The 18,529-nt window shown below is 38.0% G+C and overlaps 1 protein-coding gene across 7 annotated transcripts in view; it reads left to right on the top strand.

The window, feature by feature from the left end:
* Window positions 1-18,529, top strand: part of SYNE1 (spectrin repeat containing nuclear envelope protein 1) — a 255,312-nt gene that overhangs the window by 98,118 nt on the left and 138,665 nt on the right. For 5 of the 7 annotated variants that reach the window (XM_055311232.1, XM_055311234.1, XM_055311229.1 and 2 more), the window contains 6 exons: window positions 875-1,069; window positions 2,160-2,300; window positions 8,974-9,141; window positions 9,355-9,516; window positions 16,070-16,276; window positions 18,089-18,262. In XM_055311232.1, coding sequence (XP_055167207.1) covers window positions 875-1,069; window positions 2,160-2,300; window positions 8,974-9,141; window positions 9,355-9,516; window positions 16,070-16,276; window positions 18,089-18,262 — 1,047 coding nt within the window. The remainder of the gene's footprint in view (window positions 1-874; window positions 1,070-2,159; window positions 2,301-8,973; window positions 9,142-9,354; window positions 9,517-16,069; window positions 16,277-18,088; window positions 18,263-18,529) is intronic. The other 2 variants (XM_055311230.1, XM_055311233.1) reach the window with 2 other exon arrangements.

Genomic DNA, 18,529 nt, shown 5'->3' with positions numbered 1-18,529 from the left:
ATTACCATTTTAGATTATTTATTTAATATTTTAGATTTTTGAGAGCTGCCAGCTGTCCAGAATATATTTTCAATAAGCTCTTGGTAAAAGTTTTAAAACCTCTCTCTCTTAAAACAAGTTTTTCAACAACAGATGAGTTTAAAAGACATTAAATTTGAACTGAACTTCAAGTTCAAAGCTCTAGTTTGAAACATGAGAAACATGTGAGGCATGATGGAGTACATGAGGGAAAATTTGATGAATGTACAAAACTTTATTGTGGGAGTAATCAAGATAAAAAATTAGGGTTTCCTATGTAATATTTAGCTTATCTACAAAAAAAAAAAAAAAAAACACCTCTATGGCTCACAGGAATTGAGGTGCAGGTTACTTTTGAGACGCTGCCCCTTAACAGATGACTGCTCTATCTGATATGTTCAGTATGGTAAGAGCTGAGCATTGCATTTTTTGCAGTTTTAGTCATCACATGACCTCATTTCCATGGCATGAACCATCTGGCGGGTTCGGATTCTTTAGACATTTTGAAGAAAGTTGCCAGTGCCTAACGTTACATAAGTTCCCGATTGCACGGCGGGCCTCTCCCGGGATTAGAATCCCCCGGCCCAGGGCCCTGGTCTCCGGCCCTGCAGCGGCTCTTGCGGGCCCGGCTGCGCGGTGCTCGGGCTGCGGTGCAGGCGCGCGGCGGACAGGCTCCTGCGCTCGCACGTCCACATCCTGCCTCGGCCGCGGCTGCTGCTGCCGCCTGGCGCAGCTCTGCGATCTCATTGGCCAGCGCTGGAGGAAGATGAACGCTACGAGTTGTGTTTCCTTTTGATGCTGCTCTGACACACAGTTGGGGGGCGGGGGGGGGGCGGTGGTGGAAATGTTTCCCCAGGAGCTGGCTCAGAAAATCAAGGGCTACCAGGAGCAGATCGCCTCTTTGAACTCCAAGTGCAAGATGCTGACGATGAAAGCCAAGCATGCCACCATGCTGCTGACGGTCACGGAGGTGGAGGGGCTGGCGGAGGGGACGGAGGACCTGGACAGGGAGCTCCTCCCCGCGACCTCGGCCCACCCCTCTGTGGTCATGGTAAGTGAGGGGGAAGGCCGGGTCCGCTGGGAGCCAGCGGCGCTCCCTTCTGCCCGCAGCCTGGCCAGTGGTTCCAGGTTCCCTCTTCGTGACTTCTTTTAGGGATCAGTGTTAGCTCTTGAAGATTCGAACTGAGAAAACAGTTTCCTTAACTCTGACTACCTTTGGGCCAAGGCCAGTTTTTCATACTGTAAACAGGGATAGCTAAAATGAAGCTATTTGCTTGAGGGGGCTGAATTATTTAATATGCCAGAGGTTGGCCCTGCATTTGTTTATAATTAAACAATAATATTGAAAGCCTCTGAGCTTAAAAAAAATTTTCCTTTGCACAGTTTTCTAGTTTTTCTGGGGGATAGGAGAATCATCCTGTATATATATTTTTTGTGTGTTTTTCAAGCTAAAACACTGGCCGACTAGACATGTTTGTGTATTCTGTTGTACAGATATTCAATAAAATATGGAAGAAAAGGTATTGTTAGGAAAATAAGAAAACTGAGAATCCAGAGTTTAGCTTTGGATTAAAATAAATAGGTTCCATTAATTTCTGTTCTGCAATATCACTTGCTTATCACTTTGTATCTATAATGCATGAGTTATTTTAGTAACTAAAATGTTTTCCAGTGCTGTATGTTTTCCATACATGTGTGCTGTGCCTCAGGTAGCATATAATCATACCTGGACTCTTCTGGCAAAATATTACTTTGGGTGCATTTATCTCCCTAGAATATTTAGAATTTGAGATGTCCACAAAAGACCCAAGTTTTATTTTGTAGACCCTTCCCTTGCTTTTATAATTCGTGATTTTTCTACTTGTTTATAAAGATACACACCTCAAGGAAAGGAAAATAAATAATCAAGAACAAAAGTCTTTATTGTGATATACACCCTCTCTCCCATATGATCCCGAGAGTCATAGTCACTTGAGGACAAAACTTTTAAATACTAACACAGAATTTGTATGTAGGTATGGGTCTCTGTATCCCTAACCTTTATTATATTATGACTTTCATTTTGACCTGTGCCTGACTAGGTCTTCTATTAACATAGCTAACTGACGTTTGTGTCCTTTGGGCTACATTTTATGTGATAGATGACTGCAGGTCGTTGTCACACTTTGCTGTCACCTGTGACGGAGGAGTCTGGGGAGGAGGGAACCAACAGTGAAATTTCCTCTCCACCTGCCTGTCGCTCCCCTTCACCTGTGGCTAATGCAGATGCCTCTGTTAACCAGGTACCACCCATTTGGAATTCCTCTAGTTACAATCTCTGGATGGTTGCAGAACTCCATTCTCTGTTCTTAATAGACTGTGGGTGTGAATCTTAGACTTTGAGGGACTTACCATTAGGTGTGAAATTCCACAAACTGTGATTGTCATAGGACACTACTCCTGGCTCAGCACATCAGCTCCACTTCTGGGCTGCTGGCAATGAGATGAGCCAAATTTAGGTCACAGAAATTATAGATGGAGAAAGCCCTGTTTTAAGGCATGATGGCTTTAGTTTCTGATAGCTGTCTGCGATGGAGTACTGCAGCCTAACAGAAAATGAAATATTTGTGTCACTATTGCAAAGTAACATATCTATTTGTATTTTAACATTCATTAAACATGGTTTTACCACTTACCAGCTCAGATTTTGAAGATGAAAAGCTTCTGCTCACGATTTATACTTTTTCTTTACTTACTGTCAACCATTTTAAGGGGTGTCTGCCAGTGTACCTATTGGAATGTCTCAGTAGACTCGTGTTCTTTACTTACTAATCTCAATAATCAGTAATCTTAAATTCTGTTTCCTATAAAGTGGAGGTAATAATACCTTGTTATGTGGTGCCTTTCAACATGTATTCTGTTAAATTTAGATTGTACTAAATTAAATAGGTCAAAGGATTTTCATGAAAAATACTGGATAGAAATAAAAATATGCTTTTACAATAGCTAAAAATTTTTAATGCACATTAAGTAATACTTTCCTTTTTTCTTTAGCCAAATAACTTTAGAAAAGTTTAATTACATTACTATGAAATTATGTAAGTGTTCAAAGGAATAGAGATTTATTATTAAGAAAGAATTATTAAACAGAGTACATGTTCTATAGGCTGTCTTAAAATTAATTACAATTATTTTTATTATTTTTTAAGATTTTATTTATTTATTCATGAGAGACACTCAGAGAGAGAGGCAGAGACCTAGGCACAAGGAGAAGCAGATTCCCTGCGGGGAGTCTGATGTGGGACTCAATCCCAGGACCCCAGGATCACGACCTGAGCAGAAGGCAGATGCTCAACCGCTGAGCCATCCAGGCCTCCCTTATTTTTATTTTAAAGAAGAAGCATTTGAAATGGTATTTCTGTGATAAAAAAAAAAAAGCCCTCTTCCCCCAAAGGAGGAAAATAAAATTGATGAAAATTTTAGATAAAACAATTATCTTGGTAAAAATGTATATAGCTCTAGGAAATTATCAATTTATTCATTCATCAGACACATTCTGAGCACCTGCTTGGCATGAAATCTTGTGTGAGGTCCCAGATAGGTAATATAAAAGACAACAGTGCCCCTACCCTCAAAGACCTTGTAATCTAAAAAGAAAGGTGGATGTGGGATGAATAATAACAGAAGTGTTGAGAGGAAACTAAAAACAAAAAGGGAGAAGTTCAGGGCACTCTGGGGGAACTGTTCTTCAAATTCTGTTTTTAAAATACATATTACTCATTATTTGACGTGTTCTTCTGTGTGGTCACAGATGTTATTAGAATCAGAGTAATTTGGCTATGGTCAGCTGTTTATTGTATAGGAAAAAAATTACCCCTATAATATACAATGTTCTTAAAATTTTCAAATTGAACAGTAAACACTGGCCTTGAGATTAACACTGTGGGAAGAATATGCCTTTTCCAAGGTTGTTTCAGTGATAGTTCTTGTAAAGTTCTTTCAACGTACATGTGAAAAAGTCTTGTGAATGATAAAATATGTGAATATTTTATTATGGTTACCTTACCTGTCAAACTCAATCACATCCTAAAAGTATGAGTGAGATTTTTGTTTTAAGTCTATTTTGACACCCCCTCCCCATCAAAGGAAAGCATCTATTAAATCATATTGTTAATGTTCTTTTACATGATATTGCAGATTGGCAAAAAATGTCTTTGTCAGATGGCTTTCCTCAGAGGAGGCTTTTAAGAAGCAAATGTGTTATGCTTGGTGTTGTTCAAACAAATCAACTCTATCATTATGGCCACATGTTATTCTTGTACAGTAATATAAATCAGAGGAAAATGAATAAATACTACAACATGGCCAAAGGCTTTCTTCTGAAGCTGAGGAGGACATTTTGAATCCCCATAAGTTCCACTTTTCAGACTCAAAATACTGTACAGAATGTGCACAACTGTTTCAAGGGGCAGCCAAATAAAGCAACCGCTTTATAAAATTGCAGCTGTTATAAAAAGGTTTTGTGCTTGCTGCTTCTGTAAGTAGATCTTCATTACATAACTAACTGATTCCCCCCACGCCCCCACCCCACAGTCAGTGTGTTCTGCCTCTGACAGTAGCTATTAGCTGAAATGTGGTAATGGTTTAGCTTCCTGGAGACTAGAAATAACCAGGCAATTCCCAAATTTGCTGTAGAAGCAAAGCAAAGTTGGGTTCCTCGGTAGAGTCAACAGAAGTCAAAGTTTGAAAAGCACGATCTTGTACCAGGAAGAGTGTCAAGCCCCAGGTTAAAAGCTCAGAATGGGTGCCAGCTCTTTTCCCTTTAAGCTGAAAGGTCCCGCAAAGTCCCTAAGCAGCCTCATTTGTAATAGGAAACAATGTTCCTCAATTCACAAAATTTTGAAAATTAAATGTGATGTGTAGCATGAAGTACTTTTTAACCTGGACAATGTTAATAAAATAGTAGCTATAGCTTTCCAAATTTATTCCCTTAGGAATCTACTGGATAGATAATAACTCTCATAACTTAGGCACAAAGCAACAAGAGACATGTTTCTAAGGATGATTCCTCACTAGGCCAGTTAGTGCCTCTGTTTAGTAGTTATGAGACTGATTGTTTTATTTTGTTGAATCTATATAGTCCTCAAATAGATACAAATTCTTCATCTACAGAAGGTGACATATTTTCAAATGCTTTTAAGAAACCAGGAATTGTCATTCCTGTTTAATTGGCCTGACCAATAAACAAACACATCCACAATCACAGACACACACACATGCACATATTCGTGTACAAAAGAACCAGAAAGAAATTTTTTTTAACAACCCATTTGTTTTATTCTGGCTTTTTTTTTTTTTTCGGGGAGGGGGGGGCTGCTTCTTTATTTACAAAAGAGTATTTAATTTAAAATTTTTACATTTAAAGCAACATTTTGCTTTTCCTTGTGGACAGTAATAGTATGACCTTCCACGTATATAAAATAATAAAGTTTATAAAAGGGTTTTTACACATACAATTCATTATGGACACATATGCCTGCCTGTTATTTGGCAAACACCCTAAGACATGCTCAGAGTCAAAGATAAAAAGCTCACTCTGCTCTTAAGAGAGCTAGTTCACGGTCTGTGTGAAAGCAGACGAGTAATCACAACAAAATGGAACAGGTGCCATGACAATGGGAAAACTGCGTGGTGAGTGTGGTCTTGGAATAAGCACCTGACCCTGGAGTTCGGGGAGTGGGGCTGTCAAAGATGGCACCCAAAGCTTTAGGGAGGGAATACAAGTTAGGCAGCTGGTGTGTTCTAGTGAAGTGAAATTTTTCAGACAGGAGGAAGGACATATAGAAGGTATGCTGGCTGGAATGAGGATGACCCATCAGACAACTGCAAATAATTATCAGTATAATGAGAGAACCAGATTTGGGGGAGGGAGTGGGGGAGAAAAGAAACTGAGAGGGGTAAAGGAAACACATCATGAAGGACCTTGAATGCCACACACAAAAAAAAATCTGACGTTCATCCAGAGGCTAATAGTTAACCACAGAGAGAAGCTATGTACAGAAAGAAGTTTTAGAACAGGTCATTCTGGATCAATGTAAGTAGTAGAAGAGAGATAGACAAATTCGGAGCCAGAGAAGCTAGTGAGGGACAGAAATTGCATACTCTGATGCCTGGCTAGGACTGGTGATGTCAATGAGAGAAACAGGCTAAGGGATGAAGAGGATCCCTCAGCAAGTCTATAGTTAGAATTACTGTAGCCACGTGGACACAGAATCCAGTCTTATGTACCTCCTGGTTTGCAAAAGGAGCTATGAATCTGGATTCTTATAAGAGTCTCTCTACTTCGATGAAATTTTCAACAATTTCATACACTGCATAAGCCAAGCTAAATGTATGCAAGCCAGAGGCAGCCTAGAGGCTGCCAGTTTACAGCCTGGGAATTAGGAAGTTGTTGCTCTAAGGAGAACTTGAACCAGTGCTGTGGCAAGGATAAGTGTCAATAGAATTCATCCTAAATAAGCAAGGGATGTGAAAAGAGAGAAGAAATAGAGAATAAATATCAGGTGCTTTGATGAGTAGAAGTTCCATTTATTGCAAAGTGGATAGAATGTTAATTTTTTTTTCCTAAATTCAGTTCTCATCCTGGATCTTTTTTTGAAAATGTTGAGTTTGAAGAGCCTAAAGGCTATAAGTGTACAAACTGAATATGTGAGTGTGGAGCTTATAAATAACCAATATTTAAGAGTGAGTGGAAGAAACAAACTACACAAGAGAAAGCTTGAATGACTGGAGCTAGAAGGAAAACAGATTCAAAGGAAAGTGTTTCCAGAAGGGGACAGTCAGAGTTGTTGAATACTTCTGAAAGATCAGGCAGAAAAATAGCTGAAAATAATTATTTTGTTTCATAGAAAAGAGTCACAAAAGTCAAAGTTCAGCTGAGTGTTTAGAAGTAGATCAAAAGTGAACATTGTCAAATATAAATGACCATTTGCAGAAACTGGATTATCAAGTGAAAGGGAGAAAAGGAAGATATGGTCATCACAACTGTGTGTTCATGTGTGATGACTCATCATGTTGTGATTTGTGGACTTTTCCATTATGTGATATCCTGTAAGAAAAATACCAAAAATAAGATGTTTTTAGATTGAAAATATTTGACTATATGCTGGAGAAAAGGTTAATAGAGAGGGAGAGGAGGAAGGTATTAATGACCAAGGTCCTTGAAAAAGTGAAGGTGGATGGGATTCTGAGAGTCGTTGAGAGGGTTATCTTTAAGCAAGGAAACTGACAGTGTTAAGATAAAGGTGAGTCTGAGAATAGACAGATTTTTGGAAACTTGAGAAGTTTCAGGAGTATCTCCTCAGTGGCTTCAGCTGCGTGTCTGTGCATGTGTGTGGAGTGTATTTGTATGTGCCTGAACATGCACACGCATGCACTCTGGAAAGTAAAATTGGATTGAGTACTGCTTGGGATTTTCCAGATGGGTAAAGCAGAGTTTAAGGGGAGAAGGAAGCAAAGGTGTTGGCAAGAGAAGGGTTTGAGTAACTTTAGACATAGCTAGAAGTGCACATGGGGTGAACCAATTCAGTGATGACAGGCTATCATGTTCAAGGGGTGGAGGATGGAAGTGGGGTAAAAGTAGGGCAGAATGAATGGGGTGAACTAGTGGGGCAAAGACTTGAGAATAGCAAGGAAATCTACTCAAGATGGTGACAGGGTGACAAATGAAGAGGAGCCAGTGTCATAAGTTAAGGCTGAGGACTTATCCAGAAGTTTCAACAACAACAAAACAGGTAGAAGGCCTCATGGCCACTCAAATACGACTTTATTTAATCCTCAGAACTCCCCAGTTTTGTACAGATGAGAGAGCTGATACGTGAGACGTGAGTATAGCTACTTAGGAGGAGAATTTCCCCTGGAATCTCATTTGTCCTGACTCCTCAGGTGTCAGACTCCTGAGTGAACTCTTCCTAGTACACAATCCTGCATCTGTTCTTGTACAGACTGCCAAACACCAGCCCCTTCTTGTTATTACTTTGATTTCCCCAGTGGCTGGTACCTTCTTCAAGACTTTTTATCAATATATTATTATCAATAAGGTATTTTATATTCATATACATAATAGTCTTCAACAGTATAATTGCAAAAGCAATGAACTTGATAATAGAAATTCCTAGAATATAAATATTACTCACCAGTTCAATTTCTATTTATATGTATAAATAAGTATAGAAACAATTGAAAACACATGAATTATGTCTTGATATAGTAGATTCTATTATGAATACTAAAAGATATGTAATGTTACTTATAACCCAACAAACTAATAAAAAATTCAAAAGTTTTGTTTTTCATCGTTCACTTTGATTATTTCTAGTGTACTTCCAGGAACTGATTGTAAGGAATCCCTTTTATTGTTTCTTAGAGTAGTTTTAATTTTCAAGGTATTACATTTTATTTCATTTAATATTAAAATATTTTAATTAATTTCTGTGAATAATGAACTCACAAATACTGAAAATCTGGCTATATCTTAAAAATGACATAGATTTAATTTTATTTAAATAAAGTACATTTTAAAATTATGCAGAACTACAATAAAAAAACAAAAAACAAAAACAAACAAAAAAGAACTATAATCAATTCATTAAAAAACATTTTAGGAAATAAAGTGGATTCTCTTTTTTTTTTTGCCCTGCTGGTTAATCAAGCTTTAAACATGTGTACCACTCAAATCCTTTGTATATTTTACCAAATACAAACTAAGAATGACTTTTGACAACTTGAAATATTGGTAAATCTGTTCATTTTTTAATAGAAGCCAAAATTCAAAGAATTCTACTAACTTCTATAGTTTATAGCCCCCTGGGACAGAGGTGAGTCCTAAACCTTTACTCCACATGACAGATAGTACCCAGAGCATGTTAACTTAGACTGTTTTCCTCCTGAGTCCAACACTGGGCTTTGTACCCACAGGACATTGCTTATTACCAAGCACTATCTGCTGAGAGGTTGCAGACTGATGCCGCAAGGATCCACCCCAGCACGTTGCCATCTCAGGAGTTCTACGAACCAGGACTGGAGCCATCTGCTACTGCTAAACTGGATGATTTGCAGCGTTCTTGGGAAACCTTAAAGAATGTGGTAAGTCTCTGAAACATGGAATTGTTTAGTGGACCAGCCACAGATTACCTTAGCAATTGTCTTTTGAAACACATGCAGAGAGTTTACACACTGTCCACAGTTGAATACCCTCTGTTGGGCCACAGAGGTAAGAATGTCACATGAGGAAAGAAATGTCATAATCTACAAGATAAGGGACTAGGAAACATTTGGTAATATCCTTTTCTTCTCTAGATAAGTGAAAAGCAGCGCACTCTCTATGAAGCTTTGGAACGCCAGCAGAAGTACCAGGACTCCCTACAGTCCATCTCCACAAAGATGGAGGCCATTGAGATGAAACTCAGTGAGAGTCTGGAGCATGGCAGGAGTCCAGAAAGCCAGATGGCTGAACATCAGGTAAAAATAGCTATGACTTCAGTTTCCTGCATGATTAAGTAGGTGCATGCTCTTGTGACTAATCAGCCGGCCAAGTGGCCAAGCATGTTTTTGGGAGAGCAGACTGACCTTTTTTTTTTTTTTTAATTATTATTATATCATTTCTTACAGAGTAAACAATATTCCAAATGGTGGTTGTTCCCACCACTGCTTCAGGGAGGGATCTAAGAGGGAAAGATAGAAATTCAGACCTTGAACTTAATTAAAGAAAGCTGCATACCTTGGCTTTGCTTCTTTATGTTTATCACATAAAGTACATTTCCTAATAGTTGCCACATCATTCTATTGTTGTTGTGAACTGTTGTAGGAATAAAATGTACCCCGCATCCTCCTTCTGTGGTGACTGTTGTTTTAAGAAATTTAGCCAGCATGTGTTTAGCAGCTTCCCATTATCTTTAGAGAATAATTCTCAGACTTAAGTGGACACAAAGGCAGTTGAAGAGTAAGGATTCAAAGTTATAATCTTACAGTGTCCCTGACTTGAATCTATTTTTAAAAAGTTATATAAACGAGAGAAAGCTTAACTTTACATGAGAAATAGGGATGATTACATTAACCTAACTTGGAAAGGTGTTAAGAATGCATCAATTTAAGATGCATGCTAAGAAAGTGCATATATTAAGATCTAGTCAATGCTTTAGCAGTATGATCAAGTGTACTATTAATATACAATCAGGTATAAATGGGAGCTAGAGGTATCGAGGTATTCACCTAAATATGCAGTGAGACTCATATTTCACTGACACTGAAATACTACTTGATTCTGAGCAGAATGAAGGAGCATGGGATGACCCTATAAAAGGCAGAGGAAAAGAAAGTATTTTTAGATGCAAATTAAGTGCTATAAAAGCAGGATATGAGATGTTTATCTGTCAAATACTGGGTAATTTGTTAGCTTTAGGAGTGAAACTCTGTACTTTGTTTTTTTTGGAACCCAGGATAACCTTGGAATACATTGGTTGTCCATATGTCTATTGATAATTCCATTCTTTTACAATATAGGACTTTACAGTATAACCCCAAAATAAGAACATTTCATCTAGAGACAACATATTGAGAATTAGGGGTTTCAGGTTTTTGACGCTCTTGTAACTTATTAAGTTACAAGGGACCAATGTGTATAGCACCCATTTTTAGGCCTTATTTTGGTAACACTGCCTTCTATGGGGCTCTCTGCTATCCCAAAGTCATTCATAGTCTGGCTGGGAAGGGTGCTGTAAAAATATAAAATGAAAGTCAGTCTTTGTTTACCTGGACCAAACCAAACATGAGGACAGTCAGGGACTTTGGTGACTACTACAGTGCAGTTTCCTTCCAAGTGCCACAGTCCTCTTTATCTGCTACTCCAGTTTTCAGATGGTCAACTGCCATCACCTCTTTGTCATCTGAAGTGTTGTCTGTGGAGTGCCAGTGTGCTTCCTGGGATTCTGTTTGCCCCTCTGCCCTCCAGCCCCTTGCTTCAGTGTGCCTAAAGGGGGAGGACAACTTACCTCCATTTGGTTACAGCTTTCCTTTAAACATTCAAAAGGAATTTGGCATAAGTTGTCCAAAGGCTGCATTAGAATGAATTTGAGTGTCACACACTCATATTATCAGGAGCACATGCTCCAGAGGAAGGGTTTACATACTTAGACTCTTTCTACTTTTGAGTCATCTCTGCCTTTGTTCAAAGCTCATCATTCTAGTGTCCCAGGTGTGTGACAATAGCTTGCAAAGACCCTTCACTAGATCCCCCAGGATTTAGAAACTGCATAAAAGAGGATCCTGGTAGTCTGTCCTGACACTCCAGAGTTCCTAACTGAAAATGCAAATTAGTTGTCAATCACTGCTACCACCCCCTGCCTCTCTGGCATTGCTGTGAAAACATGCATAAGCAATGTAGAGCAAAATTATTATTTTCTTCAAGGGTTTTAATGGAGAAAATTCAAAATTGTATATTAATGCTAAGTATTAAGTGCTAGAAATGAATCTGTGACTTTTTTAATACTTAAGGCCAACCCCTTGACTTTCTGTGTATTTCTAAATTGAGAATGGTAATGCAAACAATTCTAGCAGTGAGATGTAGCTAATTCCATGATGATTACCCATCATTTGAATTTAACAATTATATTAATGTTATGATGAGAAGCAAAAAATATATAATGTATTATTTTTCATATAATTGCAAATCTAAAATTTTCCATCTGACCTACTTTTGCCATCTGTACCTATGTTCTACAAATTCTGGGACAGAGCTGCCCACGTGAAAAGCTAATGGTATCACAAAGTCTAAATTGGTTCTTAGCTTCTGGAATGGTATTTTAAAACTTCCAAGAAGTGTTGTAGAATTACTATTTCTAAGTTCCAGCTGAAAGTGGATGAGGAAGCCCAGTATACTTTTTTATATTTTCTAAAAATTAGTAGAAACACTTAAATTGTTATTTCTTTCCCAACACTTTCTTGGAAGTACTAATGTTTCTTTAAAAAACTAACCTAATTCCTATATTTATCCTCTAAACGTTTGTCTAAATCTACTGAATTTGGGTGGAGTGCTGGGTCTTTCCTGTTATCTTCTCTAAATTGGTATATCTAATTTTAAGACATTAATACAGTTCATAAGCTCACTTGTGGCTGTTCTAAGTGATAAGCCCTCTGTCATAGAGATCTTCATAGTCCTAGGCAGTTAATGCTTTATGGGTATGTGTTGTCTTTGGCACATTAAGCTCAGTGATGGATAGATAGTAAGCAGAGCACTGAGGTGATTTTGTTATTGTTTTTGCTTCTTCAATATATATGACAACTCAAAAGTTTGAAACGAGCTATGTGGATGTTGATAATTCTGAAAGTCACAATGAAATTCATGTTTACCTTTGGTGTTAAATCAGGCGTTAACTTTATGTTCTCCCTAGAGTGAGTCATTTTAGAGAAGCCCAAGGTATTTCTCTAAACCACATAAGTGTCATGCACATACCCTCATTGTAAACACAAGTCAGAAACACAAAGATGTGTGTTTCTTCTCTTTATTTTAGTTTTAAGTCAGATATTGTAAGGCAACAGCTGGCTACCAGCTGAGACAGAGTTAAGGGAGTAAAGACATATTTGACTGCTGGATCTTTTTGTTTAAATTGAAGTGATACTCAAATCACATAAAATTAACTCCTTTAAAGTGTACAATCAGTGGCACTTAATGCTTTCACAATGTCATACAATCACCCTCTATCTGATTTCAGAACATTTTACCTCAGAAGAAAACCCCATGTCCAGTAAGCTTAGCTACTGGATCTTGAAGTTTAAAACTATAGCTACCTTCCAAAAACATCCACTCTCCCTTGAGAGTAAACTGAAGCATATGAATAGGGAGGCTTTACCCTAAGAGGATGAAAACCAACAGTTCTAAGATTCCCTAAACCCTTTTATTCCTTACTGCAGAACATTCAGAGAGCTGTTTTAGAATGTTGTGAGCCTACAACAGAAGCTGATGATTTCACTATACACTGGATTGGTCAAATCCACTGAGGTTAAAGGAGGCGGCTTTTTTTTCTTCCTGGTTGCTTCATGATTCAGATACCGATTTTATCTATCGTGAGTTAGAATTAAATCAACTAGATGTATTGAGCACCAACTACATGCACAGCTGAAAAAAACAAACTTTTTCACTAATATATGGTTTAAAAATGTGCTTTAGGGGTGGAGTGAATTACCAACATGTGCAAAAACAGCAATGGGATTGTAGGTTACAATGATGGGAAATAGATAAAGGAAATTCTATCAGGTCTTTTCAGAAGCACAGATTAAAAAATTTGTAGTGGCAACAGAAGTGGGCAGAAGGCACTGTAAATATAAACACGTGTGAAGAAAGCCTGGAGGAGGTAATGCAAATGAACATGGTAGAAGATAGTGGGGGGTTCTCCTTGCTTATACAGAGGATCAGTGCCAAAGAAAAAAAAAGACATAATAGGGTTAGTCTAGTTATGGAGAATCCTTTAAAAGAAACCAAATAATATGAATTTTATATATTTGGCAATAACCAAAAAATGGTTATGAAGTAATGGAAAATAATTTACTGGAGAAAAAACATTTTGAATGTATAACAAACAAGTTCAGGGATCCCTGGGTGGCGCAGCGGTTTGGCGCTTGCCTTTGGCCCAGGGCGCGATCCTGGAGACCCGGGATCGAATCCCACGTCGGGCTCCCGGTGCATGGAGCCTGCTTCTCCCTCTGCCTATGTCTCTGCCTCTCTCTCTCTCTCTTTCTCTCTCTGTGACTATCATAAATAAAAAAAATTAAAAAAAAAACTGAAACTTAAAAAAACAAACAAACAAACAAACAAGTTCAGTCTTTAAATTCATTACAATTTCATTAAAATCCTCCAGCAAGTTCTTTGGTAGAGACTGACAAACTAATTCTAAAATATTTTGCAAGGGGTACCTGGGTGGCTTAGCTGGTTAAGCAGCTGCCTTTGGCTCAGGTCATGATTTCAGGGTTCTGGGATGGAGCCCTGTTTCAGGTTCCTTGCTGGAAGTCTCCTTTGTCTTCTGACCAACAAGCATAGGAAAAAGTGCTCAGTTTCATTAGTCATCAAGGAAATGCAAATTAAAACTACAATGAACTACTACTATGACCTACTAGAAAGACTTAACTGGAAAAGATCCACAAACCAGGTGATACTGGAGTACCATATAGCAATGAAAATGACCAGCTCTTTTACAAATGCAACATAAGCAACTTTCACAATCATGGCAGGGAGTGAAGAAAGCTAGACATAGAATAGTACCTCAGGCATGATTTCAAACAGGCAAAAGTAATCTATGATGTTCAAAAGTAACACTGTGATGATCTTTGGGAAGAAGGGAAGTTGTAACAGGGAGGAGGTCAAAAGGGCTTATAGAGCCCTAGGAATGTTCTGTTTCTAGATCTGAGTGGTAGGACATAGGTATATGCAGTTTGTGTAAATATATGAAACTATATATACTTAGAATATGTGTACTTTTATATATAATAAATATTTAATGTATAGATGTTTACATGATATATAGATGTATAGAATAACTTCACTATAAATATTTTTAAAATCGGTTGAGTATGATGACACTTGATATTAGGAGAATAGAGGGTTTTTGTTGTTGTTGGTTTTTCATATTTGTTGAGAGCCCATTCTAGGAGGCACTGGGCTTAGCCTGAAGCCTACAATCCTGTGGCAGAGCTATGAACTATGCAAATATGGATACATTAGAAACCATGAAATATTAATAAATACGAAGCCAGTATTTCTTTATTTGAAGTGCTGGTGGCCCCTCATGTGGTAGGACCTGTTTTTTTTTAACATACCATTCAAATTCTAAATAAGAATTTCTCCTGTCAAGATTCAAGTTAAAGAGTAAGTCATAACATACAAAAAAAGGGGGGGGGGATAAAAAAACATGTCTATAATTGTGATGGATGCAAATAAAGAAGTTAGTGTGCTATTTGCCTGAAAGAGCTGGAGGTCGTAGACTAAGTACAGAAGGCAGAAATGTAGCAAGCAAGAAGGGAGTATGGATAGTACAAGGGTGGGAAGTGATGAGACATACCAGTAGGGTAAGGAGTCTGGCTCTTATTTTACAGATGATAAGCCACTAAATATTTTAAAGCAGGGGAGTGAGAGGCTCTGATTACCTTTTTAAAAGCTTACTCGAATTGCTTTGTGCAGAGTGGACTGGGGAGACTAGGTAAGCCTGTAAAGCAGGAAAGCCACCAGTAGACAGAGCAATTCAGAGAGCCGGCTGAATTGGGATGGGCAGAGGAGACGTATAGGATGCGTCATGGAGGAATTGGTGTTGGATTGGATATGGCAGGTGAAGGAGAGGAGGTGTGATGAGGACTCCTAGGTCCTGAGCTTGAACAATGAGAGAGTGCTACATTTCACAGAGATGAGGAAGACAGAGGAGGAAGCAGGCTTTGTATGTAATACTCTGGAGATAACCAGGGAAATGTATACTTGGAATATAAAGCCTAAAATTTAGAAGAGATGTCTGAGTAAGGGATACACCCCTGTGAGCATTCAGCATTAGAAAGCATTTGAAGTTTCAGGAATGGGCAGGAGACAAATGAGATGTGACAACAAAGAAACAGGTGAGAGATCTCCCTGGTCTTATATAATGTGAGCTTTGGGTTAAAGTGTGGTATTGTGGAGGACTTGGGGAAATTTGAAATGGAAAAAAAATCACATTGAGGAAGAAAGTAGTGAGTTGTTTTCAACATAGAATCGTAGAGTCGGACTGAGACTGAGCATGTCCCCACTCTTGGACTGCAGGTGAGCCTAATTGAAAGCCAGAAGGATTCGTTAACTTGTTCAAATCCATTTATGTTAGGGACACAAATGATTTTGAAGTCAGGAACGCCCTTTCATTTTGGAACTTAGGTTAGTGGGACTCCTGTTTGCTGGCTAAATGACCTGCATGTGAAGTATCTAACCTAATCTCAATCGATGTGAGACTCAGCTAGGGACACGATTCCTCAGTCCAAAAAAACTACATACAGGAGTGTGATTCCACAGTCTTCTTCACAGGCACTGATGGATGAGATTCTCATGCTTCAAGATGAGATCAGTGAGCTCCAGTCGTCTCTGGCAGAGGAGCTGGTGTCGGAGTCTCCCGAGTCCGACCCCGCCGAACAGCTAGCCTTGCAGTCCACACTCACTGTCTTAGCTGAGCGGATGTCCACCATCAAGATGAAGGCATCAGGGAAGCGACAGCTTTTGGAGGTAACAAGCCACTCTGCAGGTTCCCCTCACATCCAAATTAACTCTTCAACTTGTGTTGACAAGCACGCGAGTCATTTACGTGATCTACATTTTTATGGTTTCCCACTCAGAAGAAGCTGGTATTGTGTGTGTCTCAAGGAGGGTCTCATGAATAGAGCACTGAGTCAGTGTGTAGCCTTGAATGTGTCTTTTCACTACTTTCTGACTCATTTCAGCATGAAAAATTGAGAATGTGGAAAGCAAAACTTGGTAGACGTGAGCCTTGTGAAGAATAATTGTAAAGGTTTGCATAATGGTTTGCTCTGTTTAAATAAGAGCATTTTATGACTAGTATTACTAATACTCTGAAGAATAAATCCTTAGTCACCCTTAGCCAGTTTAAGCACATTAGTTCATGAAAATAGTTTTGCAATTCTGGTTCTCATGTTACTTAACTTTAACATTATTTAATAGATAAATTTTGGTAACAATAACATGCAAAATAAGTTATTTTGCTTTTTCTTTTTCTCTTATCATTCCTAGCCCTAAACATATGTGATGTTCATATTGTTACTCCTATAAATTTGATTAGACTAGAGACTGCTTAAGGACCTTTAGAGTATCTGTCTCCTGGTATCTCAGGGTCAAGCGGCTTCTCTGGCACATAATCAGTTCTCAATTATGTTCTCAATTTCTTATTATATGAAATTAACATTATTTAGCTGCTGCTTATGCTAAATTCAGTTGAACACAGACCTATTGTTGGGTGTGTAGGCTCTTTCAAGTTTTACCTATTATAAGATTAATCAAATCATATACTCATTTATTTTTTGTATGGGAGACACTTAAAATCAATGTGTTAGCTTTATTTAATCTCTATTTTCAACTATTTAATAAAAACTGAAATTTAAAAATAACAACATAATAAATTATTAATGAAATAATTTTTAAAATAAGGTATTCCCAATACTTGTCTTAAAAATTAATTTTTTAATTCATTAATATTGTCCCTAATCATACTTTGAAATCCTTGTGGAGTTTTAAAATGAAATGATTGGCTTGGAGGTTTTTTTTTTTAATATGAATTATTTGCCATCATTGAGAAAACCCAGAGACATAACCAAAAAATTTGAATTTCCTCCTTTACTTAAGAAACTAGTACCACTGAGCCATCTGTTCCTGTAGGGAATCACTTGCCTGAAATCACATTGTGGTGCTCTGAATGGGCTTGCCCACCACTCCTTATACTTTCCTAGACACTAAGGTAAAGTACCTATTGCCATTTCCTCTCTTATGCCATTGTTTCATTCTAATTGTTGGTCAATTTCCATTATTTACATTATCGGCCAAGCCCCATAGGTATATTATGTAAGAAGCTTAAACTCTGGGTTCATGTTAGTATCATCAAAGAAGCTTTTAAAAAATACTAAACTTGAGACTCACTTCCAGAAATTCTCATTTAGTGCTTTAGGACGTGGCCTAAGCACGTTTTTTTTTTGTTATTATTATTATTATTATTATTATTTTAAAGATTTATTTATTCATGAGAGACAGAGAGAGATAGAGGCAGAGACATAGGCAGAGGGAAAAGCAGGCTCCATGCAGGAAGCCCGATGTTGGACTTGATCCCGGGACTCTGGGATCACGCCCTGAGCCAAGGGCAGATGCTCAACCACTGAGCCACCCAGGTGTCCCATATTATTATTATTTTTTTAACTTTCACAGGTGATTCTGATGCAAAACCAGGACTAAGAACCTGGTGTTCTGTATTGTGTTGCATCCTAATGATTTTACCTCATGGTGATGTGTGTTGCATTCTACTTTATTCATCAGGAGAAGTTAAATGATCAGCTTGAGGAACAGAGACAGGAACAGGCCCTGCAGAGGTATCGCTGTGAAGCCGATGAGCTGGACCACTGGCTCTTGAGCACTAAAGCCACTTTGGACACAGCACTGGGTACAGCGAAGGAGCCTATGGACATGGAAGCCCAGCTAGTGGACTGCCAGGTACAAAAATGGTCTTGAAGGAATATTCCAACATCACAGAGTATACTGTGTTTAACCACAGAAATTATAACAGTAAAAAGACTTGATATGGATATATGATTTTTCTCAATCTGTATATTGTATATATTTATTGTATAAATATATATTGTATATATTTGTATATATGTAGAAAAATAATATCTTATAAAAGATTAAGTGAAATTCAGAATTGGACTTATTAGTCTTTTGAAAAATTTTACCAGTGGTGTCTACTCTTTAGAAAATCTT

The sequence above is a fragment of the Nyctereutes procyonoides genome, unplaced genomic scaffold, assembly GCF_905146905.1.
Source record: "Nyctereutes procyonoides isolate TBG_1078 unplaced genomic scaffold, NYPRO_anot_genome, whole genome shotgun sequence".
Taxonomy (NCBI): domain Eukaryota; kingdom Metazoa; phylum Chordata; class Mammalia; order Carnivora; family Canidae; genus Nyctereutes; species Nyctereutes procyonoides.
This window is presented reverse-complemented; position numbering and strand designations above follow the sequence as displayed.